At 44.7% G+C, this 25777-nt stretch overlaps 1 protein-coding gene across 2 annotated transcripts in view; it reads right to left on the minus strand.

Moving 5' to 3' along the window:
• Positions 1 to 218: 218 nt before the first annotated feature.
• LOC121543381 (ubiquitin-conjugating enzyme E2 H) overlaps positions 219 to 25777 on the minus strand; it is a 30654-nt gene continuing 5095 nt past the window's right edge. Inside the window, exons 2-7 of one of the 2 annotated variants that reach the window (XM_041853201.2) lie at positions 14563 to 14639; positions 10002 to 10073; positions 9499 to 9538; positions 8829 to 8881; positions 4685 to 4813; positions 219 to 4376 (exon numbers count right to left, since the gene is read on the minus strand). In XM_041853201.2, the coding sequence (XP_041709135.1) occupies positions 4252 to 4376; positions 4685 to 4813; positions 8829 to 8881; positions 9499 to 9538; positions 10002 to 10073; positions 14563 to 14639 (496 nt within the window). In that variant the 3' untranslated portion in view covers positions 219 to 4251. Of the gene's footprint in view, positions 4377 to 4684; positions 4814 to 8828; positions 8882 to 9498; positions 9539 to 10001; positions 10077 to 14562; positions 14640 to 25777 lie in introns of both variants that reach the window. The other variant, XM_041853200.2, reaches the window with a different exon arrangement.

The raw sequence follows: 25777 nt of genomic DNA on the forward strand, positions 1-25777 counted from the left end.
AGGCAGATCAACTCAATAACCCTTCATAAAGGGTCTAATAATTATCTAATCGAATTTTAAGCTGTAAACCAACTGCTGTGCATACGTATACACAGTTCAGTGCACTGTGAGGGGAAAAACTACTACTATACACAAAAACATATACTCTGGGAAGGAGTATTGGAAATACTGGGCTAGATGAGAAAATCCCCCAAACTGAAACACACTGACAAAGCATATACACAGTTAATGTTTTATTAAAAAAGAACTTATTACAGTTTATTTATACACAACTATTTAAGAGGTTATAATCCTGTAGATAGAGAGCAGTGGAGGCTGCTGGGAGGAGCTATAGAAGGATGGGCTCATTGTAATGGCTGGAATGGAATTAATGGAACACCATTCTATTCATTCCAATGAGCTTGTCCTCCTATAGCTCCTCCCAGCAGCCTCCTCTGATAGAGTGTTTGTCTTGTGACAAGCATGCCCACAACGCAAAGTAAAAGGAGGAGAGGAGAAAATGTAGAAGAGGGAGTGGTTGAGAGAGGGAGGAGGAGGGAAGAGGAGTGAATCCACATAAGACCAATGACAGATTAAAAAACACCCTTTCGGCTTTTTCAAGTAGAACACACTAGGTACAAATACAGAGTTCCTATAAAAAACCTAAAACAGCCATTTCCCATGCCATGTGCCCAACCTCCCCTGTAGTGAAAGCAGTAGGACTGTGTCTGGGTGTGGTTCATTCCACTCTGGAGAAGCACAAAGACAGAACGTGAGGTGCACATGATGAATCGAGCCCCTCCACTCCACACCAGATGCATGCAAGACAAGTACACTACAGCCAACACAGGGGTCAGGGGTGATGCCACAAAACAGCACTAGGGGGCGCCGATGGAAGCCAGGCCTCTAGCTTCCCCTCTGATGTAATAGTCTGGATAGAAGCCACTAGCTAAGGCCTTCAGTACTGACTTCACTATGCACAAAGTGTGGTTGGGTGTGTGTGTGGGTGGAGGGGTGCTATGGCTATGTACCACTATCTCTTAGTAACACTCAAACCTTTACTACAGTAATTGCTTTGGCCCCCTCCCACCTCGATAATACTTTGAACATAGGTTGACTTTGGTCAGTGTTTAAAGTGTGTTGGGGGAAACTAGATCTCACATTGGGTCAGTGTTTAAAGTGTGTTGGGGGAAACTAGATCTCACATTGGGTCAGTGTTTAAAGTGTGTTGGGGGAAACTAGATCTCACATTGGGTCAGTGTTTAAAGTGTGTTGGGGGAAACTAGATCTCACATTGGGTCAGTGTTTAAAGTGTGTTGGGGGAAACTAGATCTCACATTGGTATGCCTATGGTCTTATGTATTTCAGAGAGGGAGGGGTTAAAAATTGAATCAAGCAGTAAAACTTTTTCACAATCTTTTCAAAAATAATTTAGAATCAAAGTTGCAACGGAAGCACACTCATGTTTATTGGATATTTTTGGATTGTAAGAGTCATTGAGTCCTCGACTTGAGAGTTAAAAACAAACAGAAAAACAAAGTTTATAAATAGTCCTCTCATCACTGAGTTAGATTGGGGAGAATAAAAAGGAAGGGGTGAGAAAGAAACCAAAATGTTTACCATAGCAACAGACCACAGCTGAGTACATGTCATCTTTGTATTGCCCCGTTTTGTGGGAACATCGACATTTCTGCTTGAAAACCAAACCCATAGTTATAATGAGGACAACACAAGAGCACTCTTAAAAAATACCAAAATATCACATTTACTCCCCTATGCAAGTGTCCAAAAACAAAAAATGGGCTCCATTGCATTTCTCCACTTATTCTGATGGGATATGTTTTTCTTACTTTTTCACTTTAGTACAATACTGCAGAAATGTGAAGAAAATAAAAAAAACGAAATCATAAAATCCAAACTGAATACTTAAAATAGAAAAAAAGAAAATTCAAGTTCTAATTCTCTTCAGCATTACACAATTTGGCTGAAGCATAAGTACATACACCTTTGTTTTAACAGTGGTGCCCGTAAATGATTTGATTAAAAAGGAGAAATAAAAGAGAAGGTTTCCATATAGAGTGAATAAATACAGGCAGCTCAGGAAATGGCAGAAGCCAACTACAAGGTACTCTGCTGCGTATCCTTGTGACATCTTTCAGTTTTTGCAGGCTCCATTTGGCCTGTGAGGAAACATGGGAACCCCAAAACACACGTCCCTGTCTTATACCAGGCAATGGGTTGGAATCCAATCTGTCTTTGACCAGAGAAGAGAGGTGATTATCCAGGAGCCTTAAACAGTCAAGCTTTTAGGGAACACTGACATTAAAAAGAAACAAAATGTGGGCTCCCATCCAAGCCCTATCCCAATGTGGCCTTCATCACATTGCGCAGTCTGATACTTTCATTGGGCCCTATGCTTTTGTTTTGCCCAGACTATCATACATTCAGTCTAGTTTCTCCATCAGTCAATTCATTGCCATTGTCTGGAATCACTCTCACGTTGATCTGTACATCTCTGAAGGGGACCAGCAGGTATAGATCCATGGAATATCTGATGTAAACCCCACAATTGACACTTTACCTCCAAACTTAAATCATCTATTGTTGTTGTTTTACTTATCAGACAATTGCCTGAAACAAGCTAACTCTGTAATATACCCATATATGTCTTTAGTTGAAGATACCGTCCAGCAAACGAACTATCCCTACACCAAGTCAAAAAAACACATATCATAGTTTAGCACGAGCAATAGGCAAAGTTGGTAAGTTCAACAATGTTAGCAAAAAAAGACCTGCAGATATCCCACCCCCCCGTATTTTCCTCATCTAAGAGTGAAGGGTAACCCAGGTAAATCACTAAGCCTTATACACGACGCAACTCAAGCCTTCAGACAGTAGCCACACAAGCAGTACTACTTTAGTGGAGCCCTACACTAGCCTAACGCAACACAGTCCAACACAACGTCACTTCTGGATCATGCCCAAACTGTACAGAATGATGTCCCCCCCCAAAAAATAGATATATTCGGTCTTTGCCACCAAAATAAACAAGGTCCAAATCCTCTAGGAGGGAGGAGTGGGGGGAGGTTGTAGGAAATAAAATAAAACATTGTGCTTTTTTTTTTTTTTTACAAAAATGCTTCTTGTGATTTTTCCTATGCTCCTTTTATTTTGACAAAGAAACAGAGCTGAGGTGAGTATGTTGGGTCTCTGTGCTGTGGCCGGTGAGGTAAGGTCGGCCACTTCTACCTCACTTTCCAACACATCAGCGTTCAATCCCTCATTCTGGGCATTATTCACCCCTAACAAACTTCAGTGGATAGTTAATACCTATGGCGTTCCAGGAAGTGATGTACTTTTCTAAAGGGGTACAGGTAGTCTGACAGCCATACCAGCTTGGACAGGCTCAGAGAGATGTAAGCGCTTTGATTGACGCGCTGGCTGGGTTCATAAGGCTCTAATGAGAAAGGTGAAGTATCACTGTACAAGCAAGGTGCTGCACACGCATACAAAACAACACAGGCAGCTCCTAACCCCAGCCAAAGGAAAAGCACAAATGACAGAAATGAACACGAGAAAAACATTGGTGATATACAAAATAGATATTGAAGCTGCAATTCCCCTCTTTCATATTACTTTAAAATACCCAATCACCTGTCTAGCAGGACAAGTCGACAGCCAACGACAGCAGGGTGATGTATCCAATGTATCCAATTCCAATCCAACTTTACCATTCAAACAAAAATAAAATCCAGACAGGTACGAATTCGGCTGAAGACCTGGACCATAATTGCCATGACCATGACTATGACCTAACTCTCTCTAGTTCCTCTTCTTCAACACATTAATGAGATTAAGAGAAGGGAAGGGAAATCCCCCAGTGCCCCCCTCCCGCTGCCTATTCAGCCCAGCCCATAGAGCTAGTCTCCATTTTGTCCGGTCGTTGGTGCAGTGAGGGTAAGGCCGAAGGTCAACGGTCAAAGGTGACTGCATGCGTTGGAGCTAAAACGCAGCTACCGATGGAATGTGGGGACTGCTACCTCTACGTCCAACACACCTTTACAGGGATTGAAGGAGGAGAAAGCGACTGGGACATGGAGAAAACACAAAGCGGGTGGAGGTGTGTGTGATATACACAGAGGATTGATATCCATAAAAATCCTTGTTTTAGTAATAATAATAAAAAATCAACTTATATGAATATGATGTCTGCTTTCTCATGGTTAGGAAATCATACAGTCTGTGGTTTTAAAGGGGAGTCGTCTCCCATCACTACAACTCCATATCCTGGGCTTCGTCTTCAGAGAAATCCGACATGGAGCTTTCCGATGAGGAGTCGCCCTGGCCCTCCTCCTGCTCCTTGAGAGCCTCCTCGGTTGCATATTTCTGGATGTACTCTGTGGAGAGCAAGGCAGCAGGGTCATTAACACTCAACCTCATTGGCTATACTCTGTGGAGAGCAAGGCAGCAGGGTCAGTAAGACTCATCCTCATTGGCTAAGAGCTCCGAGCCAGGGAGCAGACACGGGCGCTTTAAAACAGGGAACAAAGCAACAGCCAGGAGTGACAGACAAGACACACACTTTAGTATATCAGATCTGAACAAAGGGTGGACTATGGCTTAAGGCAGGGGTATCTACTGCACTACTGAATTCCCTTGGCACAGACAACACTGAGTAAAGCAAGGCATATGGAGCGAGGCGTACCTTTGATTTTCTGTTTGTACTCCTCTGGCCGGTGGAGGTACATGGCGGCCGCGTCTCCGTTCAGCGGGTCGATGGGGTTGGGGTATGCCAGCAGCTGAGGCAGGAACGACTCAAAGATATTGGTGAGATCTGTGGGAGTGACGACGAGAGAGAGAGAGAGAGAGAGAGAGACACAGAGATATCGATAAAACAGGCCACAATGAACTAAGACTTTGCTAAAATATTGACTTTTACAATTAAAGCATTCTTTAAAAAAACATCCTTTCCGACATAACTGCAGATGTAATCGAACCCTTGCTTACACCTATCCAATCATTTTAGGATCAGTGATGAGTAAAGGGCCTCTATGTTTAAAAAAAAAAAAGAAAAAAAAGAAAAAAAATAACATCCTGCCAGAGGAAGGCCCTTCCACTAGACATACGGTTGCAGGCCTTGCTTTGTCTCTGCAAGAAAATTAACGCTCAATGGAAAATGTGCAATGCTGCAGATGTCTACTGGATGCAATGATATATATATATATATATATATATACATATATATATATATACACACACACTAGATGACTGCTAGGGGGCGCTGTGTTGAAGTCACAGTGCCTCCATCTTGGCACTCCCCCTCCATTGGAAGCTATAGAAATCAGTTCAATAATGTCTACATTCGTTTTTACCACATTTATTATAGACACTTTAATGTATACTTTCAATTATATTATGTAAGCTAAACATTTACAAATAATGAATAAATACAAAACATTTTCCTTAAAGTATAATTTTTGTAGATAATTAATGTTATTGTCCCCACTACAACAACAAAATACTTAAATACATGTAATATAGTCCTTGAAACATTTAATTGAAATACTGTAGAATTCCATTAATTCCTATGGAGTACTGCTCCTACTGGGGAGTGCCAATAGGCTCTATGCACGCATCACTTCCGCATTGGCGTAAGGATGCTTGGACATTTCCGGTTACCGGAAAAAAACAGACAGTGACAGTAGACCGTTATGATGGCAGAGATGAAGTTTACAAGGTGTTTGCTGGAGTTGCCTAAATTATCTGTAAATGATATACGGAGGGTCGTCCGGACATCCAGTACGACACCACGTAGCAAACTGGATAAAGGCTTCAAATGTTACGTTTCTTCTTTTCTTTGCAACTTTGAAGGTAATATGCTAACGCTAGCTAGCCTGAGCTAGAAGCCTTGCTTTGGTGTTTTAAGTCATGACTCCGTCCTGCTTCAGGTTAATCATGCTTTAAATAAAAGTTTAATCATGTGTATATACCTCTCACTTCATGTGTTTGTACTTTTATGAAAGTATCAGGTAAAAACAGGGCTACAAATGAGATCTCTGTGAGAGCCCACTGCTACCGCTCAATGAAGAAACTAAAGCCACCACACCAGCTGAGAGTAGGACTAGATTAAGTGACACGTTCAAAGTTCTGTTGAACTTGTTCAAGGTTCCGTTCAACACATGTTTTACTCGTTTAATGTTACCACAGCTTTGATTGCCATTGCTAAGAGAACACTTTAGAACTTTAGTGGTTTTCACGGTAGCTGAACAGTGGTAGCCTAATACAGACCAGGGTAGCGGAGTGGGAATTGCCATGCTTTGTTGTTGGGTCTGTTGTAAACAAATTGGAGTTTGGTTTGAAATGTAAACAATAATGAGATTACTACTTTTTCCTGACTTGATGACTGCAATGACAGTAACATATTCCACTCAGCTATTCTTCAAACTGCTGATGTTCTACTCAAAACGGTCCTGTCATCTTTACTTCTTTCGTTATAAACATATGGCCCAACTTCCTTGCTTTTGTACTTGATGTTTCTACTTTTCAAGAGGAATTAGGAGCAAAACCTTCACTCTACTGTTGTTATTGGTACTAAGCTACAATGTTGCACCACTCACCTACTGCTCTGCCAATACTGTTTGAAGGTAAGTAAATGGCACAAGACAATAGGTAAGTGGTGGGAGACAGTATAGCCAAGTGGTGCAAGACAGTAGGAAAGTGATGCAGAAAGCACAAAAGTGACACGAGACAGTAGATAAGTTGCTTACACCAGTAAAAAGTAAAAAGAACAAGTTTTGCTCCTACTCCTGCTGCTGTAGACCCTCGTCTTTCAAAACCCATTAAATTATGCTTCTGTGTATTTCAGATGACATTGCGTGATTCACAGCCAGTTGTGCTTGTTAAAAGCTACTGTTCCTGTGTGGCTGGGTGTGGGATATGCAATCATTTGGTTGCATTACTATATCAGACTGCCCATTACTCTGAATGTGGCATGTCTGTCGTCCCTCCTGTACTTTCGTGCACTGAAACAGAGCAGAAGTGGCATAAACCATTGTGTCACATGCATTCTAGCATCTCTCCGTCGGAGGCTCTATCACATCTTCACTTAGAAAGTGTCGGCTGCAGACTCGTGTGTTTGCTGTAAGAAAGTTGACTCGTCGAATGTTAATCACCCACCGTTTATGGAATTCACTGTCTTTGGGAAAAGTTAAAAAACTAACAGAAGAATTGCATCTGGCAGACACTGTCCATTGCGGCACACAGCAGTGATGGCTGGAAGAGCTGTCATCCCGTTTTTGAAAGGACACTTTCGTACGTTTACACGTCATCGTGTTATAAGTCAAGACGAAGTATTACAAGTAAAAACATTAACAAACATTAAGATAAACAACAACAACGAAAATTAACCGTTTCTGATGTTTTTGACGACAAGCATTCAATGCTAGCATACGGTAGCACAGCATTCTACGATAACCGGAAGTTTACATCCATCCTGAGATTTAACCGGAAATACGTCATGCTCGCCTGTGCATATCGCCCATATAGCCGACCGGTGGCTTCAAAACCTCTCAATGGCCAAAACACAGCATCAGCAATCCAGGGGTGATATCCATTGACTGGGTGTCACTATTGGTTAAGTACAAATATGATCTGAAAATACACATTATTGGGTAAAACTTTAGACTGACTGTAACCCAGTGTTTTAGACATCAAATCAAGTGTATTTGGTCCCTACCCATAATCAAGACCTAAAGTAGACAATGCTTCATTGATTGGGTTGTTTTTGTCCCAACCCCTCCACTACAGTTCTGGAAAGCTAATTTGTTAGAGCTCTCAAAGTCCATTCAAAAACACTGGCAAAGCCCACAGTAGCCAAATCAACCATATTGCCTAATTAACTTGAGTGACTTATCTCGAACAAAAACAAAGCCGCGGTCCAAAACACACAGAACGAACCATGCGCAGAATGAACCTGGGAGGCTTCAGAACTTCAGTAATAACTCTGTAATCTTCTGATAAGAAATCCATTCCGTTCCATATTGATTAGTCTCTAGAAACATCAGTTTCTATAAGTGCAGTGGTAAGTTATAGCCATGTTTGGCGTCCCGTGTGGGTTCATGTGAAAACCCCAGTGAAAGTAAATAGTGAGAGCTAATGAAACATCTGTTGTGGATAATCACAAGGTCATCTACACCAGTGTGCTGCTGTCTTAACCTTGTAGAGCAGGGGGGGTCAACCTCATTCCATGCAGGGCCTAGTGGCTGCTGGTTTTTGGTTTCTCCTTTCAGTTAAGACCTAGACAACCAGGTGAGGGGAGTTCCTTACTAAATCAGAGATCATAATTCATCAATCAAGTACAAAGGCGGAGAGAAACCCTGCAGACACTCAGCCCTCCGTGGAACGAGTTTGTAGAGAGACTGGTCATTATTACTGAGGAATTAATTGCAATATGGAGGGGGGTAAGAGATGAGGACAGAGTGAGAAACAGAGGCACACAGAGACAGAGAGAGAGACAGAGAGAGAGACAGAGAGAGAACCAGTGCGGTTCTGTTCTCTCAGCTGAAGAGTTGTTCATTATTAGTGTGAGGAGATGCAGCTAGGCCCACCTGTTTTCTGACTTTGCTGGCTCAGGCCTTTTCCCCTGTAATCCTCTTACTGTGGGTAGCTGACCGCGCTCCGCTCCTACATGAAGCCACACCCACTACTTTTTCCTCAAGTGACGCCAGCGGCCATTTTTTTTAAATTATTTTTTACACTGGACAGGGGGTCCTTGGCCCATGTGCCTGTGTCACACATATGCATAAACAGACAAACACACACATACCCAAGCTCTGAGCCACCCCACTCACCATAAAGGGCTGTCCACGTCTGGTTGATGACATCTAAACACACTGTTCCTGACCTGGAGATGAGAGGAGAAGAGAGGGGGTTAAGGAGGCTCTCATAGACACTTCCTCTCTACACAACAGTGAGGAGCGGCCCAAAGTGAGGTTGGTGACAGAGGAGAATACATTCATTTAAAAATTCACCCCTGAAATGCATGAGGCAATGTTTTCATCATGAGTGTTTTCATGTTTTGTATTCAGGACAGATTATTATGGTCAGTTAACATAGAGGATCAGACTGTTGTTCTGTGTTTTGAATCCTCCAATGCCCACTCTCACCATTTGATCTGGGAGACAAGCCAAACAAACCTTTGATGTCTTTGAATGGACATTCAATGAAAATTGAATCAGATTATGCTACAGGACCTTAGAGATGGGCATGCAAGTGCTTAACAAGGTCATCACTAGATGGTCACTAGATGCATGCGCAAGCTCATTAGCTATTAGTTCTTCACTACGGGTTAGGGTCAAAAGGTTAGGGCCAGGGTTAAGGTTAGGGCTGGTGGCTTAAGATGGATTTGTGGTTAGAAAAGCTCCAGCAACACAAGACAAGGTTAAGGTAATGAGACTCATGAAAGAGGACACCCTGTACTATTTCAGTGTTCCTTTCAATCAGAAGTCGTGATCAACTTACGCTTCATCGATGTTGGGATGGAAGATTTTATTCATGAATCCTGCAAACGAAAGAGAAAAAACAACAGCTAAAGAAGATGAGCAATACGCAAATCAACTATAGATGTTACCTGTTACTTCTAGTAAGAGGGAGCCGTACTGCAATGGCTGGCCCTGTAAAACTGAACCTATCCGGTGTTTGTGACAATAATAATAGATATCTATATTTTGTGTGTGAACTGAGAATTGAACCCCACCGGCCCTATGCCAACCCCCTACCTATTGAATTGAACCCCACCGGCCCTATGCCAACCCCCTACCTATTGAATTGAACCCCAGCGGCCCTATGCCAACCCCCTACCTATTGAATTGAACCCCAGCGGCCCCATGCCAACCCCCTACCTATTGAATTGAACCCCAGCGGCCCCATGCCAACCCCCTACCTATTGAATTGAACCCCAGCGGCCCCATGCCAACCCCCTACCTATTGAATTGAACCCCAGCGGCCCCATGCCAACCCCCTACCTATTGACGGGGATTTGAAAGGGTATTTGTCCGGGAGATCTACTCGCACCTTCCAGACGCCCCCCTCGTACGCTGCTGGATGGGAGGAGACAGAGAGAGGAGGCGGATAACAGACATGCTACAGGAAAAGATCACATATGCACATCCAATATCTTTGAGCAGCTGCTGGAATATCAAAACAGTTCGGTAAATGGTAGAATTAGAGACTGCACTTCCTAATCTAGACCTATGCTGTCATGTGGTTGATTGGTGACCAACATTTTCACCAATAAACCACATTAGGAACATAGATTGCGGTGTGCAGTGCCTTCTTCTCCATTTATGTACATAGACATGTAGGCTTCAGACCTGGGTTCAAATACATGTGCATTTGAGTATCTGGCATTTTAAAAATAAATCTGTGTATTTGAGTATTTTCAAATACACAGCCCCAAACAAGTACTTTTATTTGAGCATTTGACTGGTTATTTGTAAATAAATATATATATAAAAAAAAGAAAGAAAGTTGACAGCATTTCCAAATACATGGGAGTGTATTTGAGTATATCAACTACTTTCCAAGTGTATTTCCAAATACATTAAAATATTCAACTACTTGTCTTTTCAAATATAAGATATCTGAATACTTCAAATGTATGTGAAAGTAATTGCGATATCTGAAATAGTATTTAAACCCAGGTCTGGTAGGCTTATATTGTGGTCCTCTGTAGCTCAGCTGGTAGAGCACGGCGCTTGTAACGCCAAGGTAGTGTGTTCGATCCCCGGGACCACCCATACACAAAAATGTATGCGCGCATGACTAAGTCGCTTTGGATAAAAGCGTCTGCTAAATGGCATATTATTATTTTTATTATTATTATTATATACACTAATGACATCATTGAGGGAGATACTTAATATCAGTACAAGGATTACAGCAGAGAGACTTAACCATAGAAAACCTATGGACATGACACTGCAGGGCTGTAGCCCTTCACACTGGTCAGAGGAACAGTCTTCTCCATACCACTGACATCAACAGCAGAGGAACAGTCTTCACACTGGTCAGAGGAACAGTCTTCTCCATACCACTGACATCAACAGTCAGAGGAACAGTCTTCTCTATACCACTGACATCAACAGCAGAGGAACAGTCTTCACACTGGTCAGAGGAACAGTCTTCTCCATACCACTGACATCAACAGTCAGAGGAACAGTCTTCACACTGGTCAGAGGAACAGTCTTCTCCATACCACTGACATCAACAGTCAGAGGAACAGTCTTCTCTATACCACTGACATCAACAGCAGAGGAACAGTCTTCTCTATACCACTGACATCAACAGTCAGAGGAACAGTCTTCTCTATACCACTGACATCAACAGTCAGAGGAACAGTCTTCACACTGGTCAGAGGAACAGTCTTCTCCATACCACTGACATCAACAGCAGAGGAACAGTCTTCTCTATACCACTGACATCAACAGTCAGAGGAACAGTCTTCTCTATACCACTGACATCAACAGTCAGAGGAACAGTCTTCTCCATACCACTGACATCAACAGTCAGAGGAACAGTCTTCTCCATACCACTGACATCAACAGTGAGAGGAACAGTCTTCTCCATACCACTGACATCAACAGTCAGAGGAACAGTCTTCTCTATACCACTGACATCAACAGTCAGAGGAACAGTCTTCTCTATACCACTGACATCAACAGCAGAGGAACAGTCTTCACACTGGTCAGATGAACAGTCTTCTCTATACCACTGACATCAACAGCAGAGGAACAGTATTCTCTATACCACTGACATCAACAGTCAGAGGAACAGTCTTCTCTATACCACTGACATCAACAGTCAGAGGAACAGTCTTCACACTGGTCAGAGGAACAGTCTTCTCTATACCACTGACATCAACAGTCAGAGGAACAGTCTTCTCTATACCACTGACATCAACAGTCAGAGGAACAGTCTTCTCTATACCACTGACATCAACAGTCAGAGGAACAGTCTTCTCTATACCACTGACATCAACAGCAGAGGAACAGTCTTCACACTGGTCAGAGGAACAGTCTTCTCTATACCACTGACATCAACAGCAGAGGAACAGTCTTCTCTATACCACTGACATCAACAGCAGAGGAACAGTCTTCTCTATACCACTGACATCAACAGTCAGAGGAACAGTCTTCACACTGGTCAGAGGAACAGTCTTCTCTATACCACTGACATCAACAGCAGAGGAACAGTCTTCTCTATACCACTGACATCAACAGCAGAGGAACAGTCTTCTCTATACCACTGACATCAACAGTCAGAGGAACAGTCTTCACACTGGTCAGAGGAACAGTCTTCTCTATACCACTGACATCAACAGTCAGAGGAACAGTCTTCACACTGGTCAGAGGAACAGTCTTCTCTATACCACTGACATCAACAGCAGAGGAACAGTCTTCTCTATACCACTGACATCAACAGTCAGAGGAACAGTCTTCACACTGGTCAGAGGAACAGTCTTCTCTATACCACTGACATCAACAGCAGAGGAACAGTCTTCTCTATACCACTGACATCAACAGCAGAGGAACAGTCTTCTCTATACCACTGACATCAACAGCAGAGGAACAGTCTTCTCTATACCACTGACATCAACAGCAGAGGAACAGTCTTCACACTGGTCAGAGGAACAGTCTTCTCTATACCACTGACATCAACAGCAGAGGAACAGTCTTCACACTGGTCAGAGGAACAGTCTTATCTATACCACTGACATCAACAGCAGAGGAACAGTCTTCTCTATACCACTGACATCAACAGCAGAGGAACAGTCTTCACACTGGTCAGAGGAACAGTCTTCTCTATACCACTGACATCAACAGCAGAGGAACAGTCTTCTCTATACCACTGACATCAACAGCAGAGGAACAGTCTTCTCTATACCACTGACATCAACAGCAGAGGAACAGTCTTCTCTATACCACTGACATCAACAGCAGAGGAACAGTCTTCTCTATACCACTGACATCAACAGCAGAGGAACAGTCTTCTCTATACCACTGACATCAACAGCAGAGGAACAGTCTTCTCTATACCACTGACATCAACAGCAGAGGAACAGTCTTCTCTATACCACTGACATCAACAGCAGAGGAACAGTCTTCACACTGGTCAGAGGAACAGTCTTCTCTATACCACTGACATCAACAGCAGAGGAACAGTCTTCTCTATACCACTGACATCAACAGCAGAGGAACAGTCTTCTCTATACCACTGACATCAACAGCAGAGGAACAGTCTTCTCTATACCACTGACATCAACAGCAGAGGAACAGTCTTCTCTATACCACTGACATCAACAGCAGAGGAACAGTCTTCTCTATACCACTGACATCAACAGCAGAGGAACAGTCTTCTCTATACCACTGACATCAACAGTGAGAGGAACAGGCAGCATAATGGTAAAATGAGCAGTAGAGTATTTTAGCCATAGGCAGCGAAGAGTTCTTTACTTCCAGATCAATCTCTATAACAAAGACATCCCATGACTGGGTTCCAATGGAGAGGGGTTGTGTGTGTCATGAACTACCAGAATACCTGGGGCAGAATAAGAGCGTGGTGCCGAACTGGAACGGGACAGCACATGCATGCACACACTCAGAAAACAGACACTAGTGTATGTACTCCAAAGAGTCCTTTCTCAGAATACTGTTCTGTCTGCATCGTAACCACACACACACACACACACACACACACATCCTCTCTTTATTGCTGTGGAATCAGGGGAGGGTTTGGTGAGACATGTTGTGAAAAACACGGTGAGAAGTATCTCCACCTACACCTCCTCTATAGGCCACGTTCCAATCCATTTTCCTCTCCTGCCCCCGTGAACTTCACTCAGCGTTCAAAACAGAACAGGAGGCTGACATTCCTGTGGTAGTTGACTTGAGGGCCTGGCTTCAGTCCAACGGGCCCATAACTGAATCTCTGTTGTGGTAGCTGACCGGAGGTCCTGGCTTCAGTCCAACGGGACCATCGTAACTGAATCTCTGTTGTGGTAGCTGACCGGAGGGCCTGGCTTCAGTCCAACGGGACCATCGTAACTGAATCTCTGTTGTGGTAGCTGACCGGAGGTCCTGGCTTCAGTCCAATGGGACCATCGTAACTGAATCTCTGTTGTGGTAGCTGACCGGAGGTCCTGGCTTCAGTCCAATGGGACCATCTTAACTCAATCTCTGTTGTGGTACTCTGTTATGAGTAAACATCAGACATGATAGTGATTCATAACATGACATACAGTATGAAAACATACTTGAAACCTGTTGTCTGGAAGTGATAGTTAGTGGTTTTCCACTTCAAAGTAAACGTTTGTCAGACGCTTTCAGACCTCAAAAGTGGTTTAGTCCGGGATAATTTTGTAATGAACTAGGCGATCACTTTAACAATGGAGAATGTATGAAGTTATTTGATTAGGGGCGGGACATAAAAACATAAGGCAGTTAATAGGTAAATAGGACAGAAACATTTCCATAACATGAGCAGCTCACATCTATAGAAATGATTTGAATAAGAAAAAACACTTACTTCCTTGTTGTCCATAAAACTTAACTACAAATTCATTGAGTCCACTGAGGATTGTGACTTCGTGCTTGCTTTCGATGCTGTGTTCAAGGAGGTTAAGGCTAATGGCCATTGGACACACTGGATTTGAATTACACAACGACCTGAAACTCTAGCGGAGGTGGCTGTGCCTAAATAAATAATGCATCTCTCATTTTTTTATTCCTCTTTGTTTTGGTCACAGAAATGTTTGACCTCATTAATATGATAATGCACCTGTTGATGGGGGAAACGCTTTCTCTGTGGAATGTCATCACAAGCTTCCTCACAAGGGAGTTGAGGAGAGAACACTATAGACGGGTTGGTTGTTTAGCAACAAAACCGACGCTTGCGCAACTATGGGGCAAAACAGACAGGTTGGCTTAGATTGTTGACAACATGTAAACAATATTTAGTCTCCAATGTTTATTGAAAACATAAATACATTTGCACAATGAGCACTTGTCTCAAATACATCGTTACAGTTGTTGCTTAGCTAGCTAGTGGATTTTTGCCATATTAGCATAGACGTGACATCAGTCAAAACACCTCAGAACAACACACGGTATCAAGAACAAGATGAAACTAGCTGAAACGAGCCACCTACGATTCCCCACATGGCAGTTTCTTGTAATTGTTGCCATCTGACCATCCAGAATCACAACAACTCCTGCCCTCCTGCCCCATTGAAGCGTGTGCATCGTTTTCATGATGTTGTCAGCCAACCGGTCTACCCAACCTTCTCCCTCTCCCTCCGTCTCTCTCGCGCAACGAGAAGAGAATAGCTTGTGACAGGTAATGAAAACCAATCAATGGGAACAAAATCCACTGAGGCTTTCCTCGACTACCCTCTGATCTGTCAGTATGTCTATGAAATCAATGTCAACAATTAGTTGTATTATTACGTTTCCTTGATATCCGCGCGCGCGCACACCCTACTCTGCTGATCCAGATGTGGTACCCATCCTGCAGAGGTGCCACAGCTGTGCCAAAACGCAGCCCTGACCTACAGACATTAACCCCTCCACCCTACTCTCCTCCTCCCCTCAAACTCTGACAGATGATCTCACCATCTCTAGTCACCATTCTCCAGGAAAGGGGGACCAACCATCAGGGCCAGCAGTTCAGATTCCAGGGGAACTCCGTTTTCCAAATCCCTTTTTCGAACACACACACCCTCACTAGGCAACATGATACAGTACAGACAGGAGATGACAGTAAGACCCAGAGACAGCTGGTTTCACCCCACTGCTACTGTTCTCACCCTGGCCTTTCACCCCACTGCTACTGTTCTCAACCTGGCCTTTTACCACACTGCTACTGTTCTCAACCTGGCCTTTTACCACACTGCTACTGTTCTCAACCTGGCCTTTTACCACACTGCTACTGTTCTCAACCTGGCCTTTTACCACACTGCTACTGTTCTCACCCTGGCCTTTTACCACACGCCTACTGTTCTCAACCTGGCCTTTTACCACACGCCTACTGTTCTCAACCTGGCCTTTTACAACACTGCTACTGTTCTCAACCTGGCCTTTTACCCCACTGCTACTGTTCTCAACCTGGCCTTTTACCACACTGCTACTGTTCTCACCCTGGCCTTTCACCCCACTGCTACTGTTCTCAACCTGGCCTTTTACCACACGCCTACTGTTCTCAACCTGGCCTTTTACCACACTGCTACTGTTCTCAACCTGGCCTTTTACCACACTGCTACTGTTCTCAACCTGGCCTTTTACCACACTGCTACTGTTCTCAACCTGGCCTTTTACCACACTGCTACTGTTCTCAACCTGGCCTTTTACCACACTGCTACTGTTCTCACCCTGGCCTTTTACCACACTGCTACTGTTCTCAACCTGGCCTTTTACCCCACTGCTACTGTTCTCAACCTGGCCTTTTACCACACTGCTACTGTTCTCAACCTGGCCTTTCACCCCACTGCTACTGTTCTCAACCTGGCCTTTTACCACACTGCTACTGTTCTCACCCTGGCCTTTTACCACACTGCTACTGTTCTCAACCTGGCCTTTTACCACACTGCTACTGTTCTCAACCTGGCCTTTCACCCCACTGCTACTGTTCTCAACCTGGCCTTTTACCACACTGCTACTGTTCTCACCCTGGCCTTTTACCACACTGCTACTGTTCTCAACCTGGCCTTTTACCCCACTGCTACTGTTCTCACCCTGGCCTTTTACCACACTGCTACTGTTCTCAACCTGGCCTTTTACCACACTGCTACTGTTCTCAACCTGGCCTTTTACCACACTGCTACTGTTCTCAACCTGGCCTTTTACCACACTGCTACTGTTCTCAACCTGGCCTTTTACCACACTGCTACTGTTCTCAACCTGGCCTTTTACCACACTGCTACTGTTCTCAACCTGGCCTTTTACCACACTGCTACTGTTCTCAACCTGGCCTTTTACCACACTGCTACTGTTCTCAACCTGGCCTTTTACCACACTGCTACTCCTGTTACCACTCAGTACAACATGGGGTCATGTTATCCCCCATCTCCTGTTACCACTCAGTACAACATGGGGTCATGTTATCCCCCATCTCCTGTTACCACTCAGTACAGCATGGGGTCATGTTATCCCCCATCTCCTGTTACCACTCAGTACAACATGAGGTCATGTTATCCCCCATCTCCTGTTACCACTCAATACAGCATGGGGTCATGTTATCCCCCATCTCCTGTTACCACTCAATACAACATGGGGTCATGTTATCCCCCATCTCCTGTTACCACTCAATACAACATGGGGTCATGTTATCCCCCATCTCCTGTTACCACTCAGTACAGCATGGGGTCATGTTATCCCCCATCTCCTGTTACCACTCAGTACAGCATGGGGTCATGTTATCCCCCATCTCCTGTTACCACTCAATACAACATGGGGTCATGTTATCCCCCATCTCCTGTTACCACTCAGTACAACATGGGGTCATGTTATCCCCCATCTCCTGTTACCACTCAATACAACATGGGGTCATGTTATCCCCCATCTCCTGTTACCACTCAGTACAACATGGGGTCATGTTATCCCCCATCTCCTGTTACCACTCAGTACAACATGGGGTCATGTTATCCCCCATCTCCTGTTACCACTCAGTACAGCATGGGGTCATGTTATCCCCCATCTCCTGTTACCACTCAGTACAGCATGGGGTCATGTTATCCCCCATCTCCTGTTACCACTCAGTACAACATGGGGTCATGTTATCCCCCATCTCCTGTTACCACTCAATACAACATGGGGTCATGTTATCCCCCATCTCCTGTTACCACTCAGTACAACATGGGGTCATGTTATCCCCCATCTCCTGTTACCACTCAGTACAACATGGGGTCATGTTATCCCCCATCTCCTGTTACCACTCAGTACAGCATGGGGTCATGTTATCCCCCATCTCCTGTTACCACTCAGTACAACATGGGGTCATGTTATCCCCCATCTCCTGTTACCACTCAATACAACATGGGGTCATGTTATTCCATCTCACATCCTACATCATCCAGAGATTTTAGTCTACATCCCACTGTAGTACATTAGAACTAGATTCATCACTCAGAGATTACCCACTGCTGGCTGAGGGGAGGAGAACACTAGAGAAAGAGAGAGTGGGGGCTAGAGAGAAGAGAAAAACAGCAAAAGAGAAAGGAAGAGGGAGAAACAGAGAGAGAGAGACAGAGAGAGAGAGACAGAGACAGAGACAGAGACAGAGACAGAGACAGAGACAGAGACAGAGACAGAGACAGAGACAGAGACAGAGACAGAGACAGAGAGACAGAGAGACAGAGAGACAGAGAGACAGAGAGACAGAGAGACAGAGAGAGAGAGACAGAGAGAGAGCGATACAAACAGAGCGAGAGCCATCATGTTCTGACACAGCAGCAGCTGGCTCTGGAGCCTGACTGGGTATCCCATTAGTGGAGTAGTGACCGACCCACAAAGGGTTCAATCAAACTGAAGATTATTTTAAGCTCTGCAGAACATGCAAGGGCAGATTGAGTGAGTCCACAGCTTGCTTCACCCAGGAAGTGTGCGTTCAGTCTATTGCCCTCAGAAAAGGAAGTATCGTAGTGTGTTGGGTAGTACTTATCCCTTAACGAGGACACAATGTACAGACTTATGAGTACCCACTATTGACACAACAAACCCTTCATGTACCTGTCTATATGAGTCAATTCAAGACAAGGGATCAAAATGGTTGTTCACTTTATCTCTGTGTTTATCCAGCCTTCATGTAGCAGCAGGGAATTACTAGTGTGTTTACTAGGGGACAAATGTTCCCCTTGAGGATCGGGAAGGGATGTGTTGGAGGGTAGGGAAGAGAAGGGGGGTTAGGGTTATTCATGGGGTTGAGTTAGAAGTCTCCCCACAGACTGACACTGGCCATGTTGAGCACAGCCACTAAACAGGTTCCAGGCCTACATCTCCAACAGAGCAGAGCAGGCCTGCCAACACTAGACCTGCCTATGCTCAATGACACGTAGGAGCACTTTTGGCAGAGGACCTACTGATTTTTCTTTCACATTGTCTTGTCACACACACACGCGTAATTAAACACAGACACACACGACAGCAAGACATGAACACAAAACACACACAAGAAACCTGCATGCACACAAACAAAAAATACATTCACACAGCAAAAAAAAACTATCTCCCTCTCCACTTCTACACCCGGTGGCCTGTGAAGCGAACCCGTCCGCCGATGGATTAATGTCAAGGGGTCTCACCGTCCGTCATGATTTAGTGACAGTTTTACGGTCAGACCCACTGTTTTTTATTGAGACAGCCCGGGAAGCCATGTAGCCGTGTATTCACTCATTCTTCCTGCCCAGAAAAGATGTCATTGTCAACTCCACACAGACGTGAAGTGAGGTAAGGGCAGCTCAGGTCTTGGGCTACTAGCCTGTTTAAACTCCAACTGTTACACTGAGTGACGGACGACGTGAGAAGGTGCAGCACCACACCCTGAACACAGTTGTCTATCCAGCCTGACTGCTACTAAAACAGAGGGAGAGGAGATACACAGATTTACCTACCCTCTCAAACCCTACCGTAATTACATAACAATTAGCAAAGGAACTTCTACTACCTCCAGTTTGATGTCATTATGACGACACAGGAGAAGCAGTCGCTAACTCTCCCTCTCCTCCCTCCTGTCTTCTCCCATCTCGTCACTAAGCACCCCCACCATACCCCCACCTGGGATATGTATAGATTTAGTCATAATCTGTGGAGGTCCATCAGGTCAATATCCCGTTACGCACACACATAATGTAACACCTCAGGGGCCCAATCAATCGGCTTCCCTCTGAGACAACAGACATTTTTTCAAGGCAGTGCCTCAGTACGCACTTTGAGATTAGGCCTATACTTGTAATGAAAAATGCTATAGAAATGTTATAAACTATTCAGTAAATACGATGGGCCTTTTCTGTGTTTTTCCACGGCTGCTATAATGTATGGTGTTTGGAGACTCACCAACACGTCTTCCCTAAGGGCCTAGCCACTCAGGTCATTCCGGTCAATACTAAAAATAAAATAAAAAAATACTACTGTCCCTCTCTGACCCGCCCAGAGTAAAAATATCCCCGGAGCAAAAAGACAGAAAACAAACACGATAATTATCATATAAATGGCTGTGTGTTGTAACGTGGTGTAACCACTCAAAAGTTTTCCCATTTTAGAAAGCAAAGTTTTGGGGAAGTTATTCAGAGACCTGACATGACATTGGCTGGACACGGTGAGGTGAATCCAGCGGTCTTCAAGAAGAATGCAGACCAGACAAAAACATCTCCTGATCAAACTCCATTCAACATAAACAGACAAAAGAAAGATGGCCGTCCCATTCCATGTCTCATTATCTCAGGAGCGTATCAGGCCCACTTCCAAATCCTTGCTGAGCCAAGATATTTAAAAAAGAGAGAGCAAGAGAACACAAAGACAGGAGAAACAAGAATGCTGAAAGAAAAACCTAGTGAGCGCTGAAATAAGATATGCTGAAATACTAATTCAGAAAAGAGAAAGTAAAAAGAGATGAGGGAGCACTACACAGATGTAGCAAAGAGAAGGAGAGACGACAGAGACACGGAGGGAGAGAGACAGAGAGCTCAGCCTGGTGAATGCTGACCTAGCCTCACGGCAGATCTGGTGATCATAACAAATCCAAATGACCTCATCACAGCAGATTGCAGGGCCGATGGCTACAGTGATGTCACTGTGTGTGAGTGAGAAGATGATGATGAACCATAAAGGTGCTGAGAGAGCAGAGGCCAATTGCTGGCTGGCAGCATACCTCCCTCCATTATCGCTGGGGGTCCAGTAGGGCTCTGGCGAAAAGTAGTGCACTATGTAGGGAATAGGGTGCCATTTGGGACACAGCCTCTGTACACCGGCCTTGTGCTGCAGGACAAATATTTACAATACCAATGCCATGGTCAGCTCATTAATTACCCCCTGATTACCTGCATTATTTGTGCTTGATTGAGCTTGCCTTGTGTAAAGGACCAAGAGAATAGACCCAAAACTGCAAACCCTTCCCATCTTGCACTCCAGGCAGGCTAGAGCAAATTAGAATTTGAAAAGGGTGAACTCAGACGTCCTTCTCAGTTTTTCGCCAACGTTCACTGGTGAATTGTGCTTCTGAACACAGGCACGTACACAGACCCTATCTCCCTCTCTCTCTGGGCCCCATGTGCAATCAAAGGCCTTGCAGATGAAAGGCTGGAAATAAAGTAGTCTTTAAGGGTGAGGAGGAAGACCGAGAACTAGAGAAAGAGGCAAATTCAAAAAGCACTGCTGATATTAGGACACATGTTGCTGAACTCCACAAAAATAAATCAGAAACAATGCTGTCCTTTCTCACTTTGTCTCAGAGAGATGGAGTGTTGCTATGTGCCAATGCCAAGCAGGATTACTGTGAGTGACCGCACTACACGGAGTCTGGGAAAACAAAACAGGCTGCCAGTGTAGCACGGCAACAGTCCTCGGCCGAGGCCATGGCAACAGGAGGAAAAGTAGGACCGCTCCGAGCCTCAGAGCGTGATTAAATCTGCTCGCCGCCGAGCAAACACTCCCCAGAGTACGCCGCCAGGAAACCCCACTGACCTGCTCCTCTCGCTCTACCGCAGCCCCGAACTCTCTTCATCCCCCTTATTGCTCATTAACTCCTTATTGAATCACGGACACGACTGCAGAGGTTAGCTGGAGAGTTAGCCTAGCATTAGCCTGCACTGACAGAGCTGGGTTCATTGAGCTAGCATATAGTTAGCGGCCTCTGGAGTATATAGGCCTTGTGCCTTCAAGGGTGATAGCATAGCCAAACTCCTGAGGATCCACCAAGTTAGTCATTTTCATCAACATTTAGAGATGGGCTGTCTTGAATGAATCGCAAAAAAACGTGAAAGATGAAGACCACTTACTGAGACAGGCTATTAGGCTTTTGCTTTAAGAGTAGCAAAGCAATTAGCCTAAACAATGTCAATTTAACAAACTTGGCTAAGGTGAAAAGGCCATATCATTGAAGGGTTGGGTGTTGTCGTCCTCCCTCCTCTACTCCTTCTGAGAGCCCTGGTCTGCAGTGATAAGTGAATGCAGGTGGGGCGCCGCGGTAGGAGGGAGTGGGACTGCTGCAGCCTTCCACCAGCTGTTCTCACTTCCCTTTCCTGCCTTCGCCTCAGGGAAGGGTTGCGTGTCGACTTTTACTCACTGTCCCAAACACTCCTCCAACACTGCTCTGGGGCTTCTCAACTGGAGCCCTGTTGAACAGGACAACTACAGTCTCTCAAACTAGGGCTGCATCCCATGGGGCTCTGGTCAAAAGTAGTGCACTATGTAGGGAATAGGGTGTGATTTGGGACGCTGACTAGGGCTTCCACCAACTCTTCTGTAACCACAAGCCTAAATTGTAACGGATGATCCTATAGCTTTTGGCCAAAATAAACCAAGTTGCCACATTGTTTTTCTCAATTTCCTCCCAATTCAGTATTGAACAGGAGCAGCACTATCTAATCCAAAAGGACCTATAGATGTCAACAATTTAAAAAGGTCAACAATATTTTAGGGAATGATTTTCCTACTTCCACTGGTCCTTGCATCTCAAAAGAACTGCATATCACAGAGCTCATCTTTAAGACACTGGGACAGAGATACAATATAATATGGTCTATTTAATTATGTGCCCTGAGGTGTACAATACACAGACAATCTAGCCTCAGGCATTCCAATTCTATTTCAATCTCATCTATAACCAACTGCTTTTCCCCACTGAGGCTTGGGGAGTGGAGTACAAGCAGTAGAATGCTGCCATGCTACATGCTGGGGATGTACTGGTCACACACTGTACTACGCTACATGCTGGAGATGTACTGGTCACAGACTGTACTATGCTACATGCTGGGGATGTACTGGTCACAGACTGTACTATCCTACATGCTGGGGATGTACTGGTCACAGACTGTCCTATCCTACATGCTGGGGATGTACTGGTCACAGACTGTCCTACGCTACATGCTGGAGATGTACTGGTCACAGACTGTACTATGCTACATGCTGGGGATGTACTGGTCACAGACTGTACTATCCTACATGATGGGGATGTACTGGTCACAGACTGTACTATGCTACATGCTGGGGATGTACTGGTCACAGACTGTACTATCCTACATGCTGGGGATGTACTGGTCACAGACTGTACTATGCTACATGCTGGGGATGTACTGGTCACAGACTGTACTACGCTACATGCTGGAGATGTACTGGTCGCAGACTGTACTATGCTACATGCTGGGGATGTACTGGTCACAGACTGTACTATCCTACATGATGGGGATGTACTGGTCACAGACTGTACTATGCTACATGCTGGGGATGTACTGGTCACAGACTGTACTATCCTACATGCTGGGGATGTACTGGTCACAGACTGTACTATGCTACATGCTGGGGATGTACTGGTCACAGACTGTACTACGCTACATGCTGGAGATGTACTGGTCGCAGACTGTACTATGCTACATGCTGGGGATGTACTGGTCACAGACTGTACTATCCTACATGATGGGGATGTACTGGTCACAGACTGTACTATGCTACATGCTGGGGATGTACTGGTCACAGACTGTACTATCCTACATGCTGGGGATGTACTGGTCACAGACTGTACTATGCTACATGCTGGGGATGTACTGGTCACAGACTGTACTACGCTACATGCTGGAGATGTACTGGTCAGACAGTACTATGGTAAATGGTCACAGCTGGTACTTTGGACGGGTGACATCTGGATTTGGCTAACAAAACAACATGGAGGAATTAAGGAGAAGTGGATCCCCCTACTTTTGCTCCAAAGGTCCAATTGGCAACATGGCGGCAGGTAGCTTAGTGGTTAAGACCGTTGTGCCAGTAACCGAAAGGTCGCTGGTTCTAATCCTCGAGCCGACTAGGAAAATCTGTCGATGTGCCCTTGAGCAACGCACTTAACCCTAATTGCTCATGTAAGTCGCTCTGGATAAGAGTGTCTGCTAAATGACTAAAATGTAAATGTTCTCAGCAATATAATTTTTTTTTAAATCTCAAACTTCTTTCTTGTCCCTCTGCAGCAGACACAGCCTACTATGGTAAGAAATGTGTTTGGAACATCAAATCACAATAACATTACAGTATTGAATCATAATAATAATAAATAATAAGCCATTTAGCAGACGCTTTTTATCCAAAGCGACTTACAGTCAGTCATGTGCGCATACATTTTTACGTATATGTGGGGTCCCGGGGATCGAACCCACTACCCTGGCGTTACAAGCGCCACGCTCTACCAATTGAGCTACAGGGGACCATAATATAGAATCATGATGCATCAGATTTTATTGGATGAAATGACATAGCCTATATGATTTGCGACTGCTAGACTAATTGATCCACCCTTTCCCAGGCTCTCCAGCAGCCAGGCCCAGAGAGACACACCCTGCCTGGGGGTAGAGGCCTTGTTAGTACCTCCCTGTCCCTGGTGCTACCGTCTACCCCTTGGGGTGGGGCTGCCTGTGACAGAGATACGTTACAAAACCAGTCTAAACCTATGTGACCCAGAAACAACACTGACTAACAGAACATTCCTGGGGCACGCACAACATTGTGGAACATTCAGATAGAAATATGTTATGTAGAACAAACATGCCACTGACATGTAGAATAAGGAATCATGTCTGCAACAGTCTACTAGTCTTTTTCTTTGGATTACCTGCCATTTAGGGGCCTACCTTCTGTAACAATCTAAAATGTTTACCACCTGAATGTGACCCTGCTAGTTTAAAAAGCCTTTATGAACATGGCATTCACAACTAACCCAGCAGCACAGGGTTGTGTCTGTTCCCAGAGAGAGCTAGCTAGATCAGTGAGCTACACTACAGTACAGGTGGTTTCCAGGGCCTAGCTTTCCCTCTCTCAGTCTCCTCTCTGGTGTGAAATCCCACCCACCGCAATAATAATGACTCCCTCCCTGAGTGAGCACTCCTCTCCTCTCTCCTCCACACTAGCTCAACAATCTATTTACAGAGCATTGTACCACGTACGATCAAACCACCAAACCAGGCATCCATCCATAAGCAGGCAGGCTTGTGATTGCATTAGTTTGAATGGGGAGGACTGAGGAAAACAAAATGCTAGGCAATTGCTTAATGACTGCTGCTCACTGTAGCTAAGAATAAAGAAGATGTGGAAAGAGACAGGACGTCATTGGCAGCTTGTTGTGGGGGTGGGGTGGGGGCATGGCTGTACCTAGCAGCAGCCTTTGTCGGAGTGCTGGTAAGTGAGTGAAATTAATCATTGCACACAAACGGGGCTGCTTTTAGTGAGCTGATCCAGGGAGAGCCACAGAGAGAGACCCATCACCAGATACAGTCCAGGGAAGTGGATAGGACTGATCACTGTACACATTCACTTCACTCTCATTTGCCTTGTATTTAACTAGCTGATCGGCTATGGCGCAGGCTGTAATATGGTTATAATAAGGTAACATTGCTACTCCAGAGTATGATCAACATGTAACCTAGTGTTTCAAACCGTTGGAAAGGACAAGCCTGGAACACACAGGCGGCAGCAGCAACAGCCCCAACATGACGGGAGACAAAGACAGGAACTTGGAGTCCATCTGTTTTTCCTGAGACGACTCAGCCATGCGG

Source organism: Coregonus clupeaformis, unplaced genomic scaffold (genome assembly GCF_020615455.1).
Source record: "Coregonus clupeaformis isolate EN_2021a unplaced genomic scaffold, ASM2061545v1 scaf0042, whole genome shotgun sequence".
Lineage (NCBI taxonomy): Eukaryota > Metazoa > Chordata > Actinopteri > Salmoniformes > Salmonidae > Coregonus > Coregonus clupeaformis.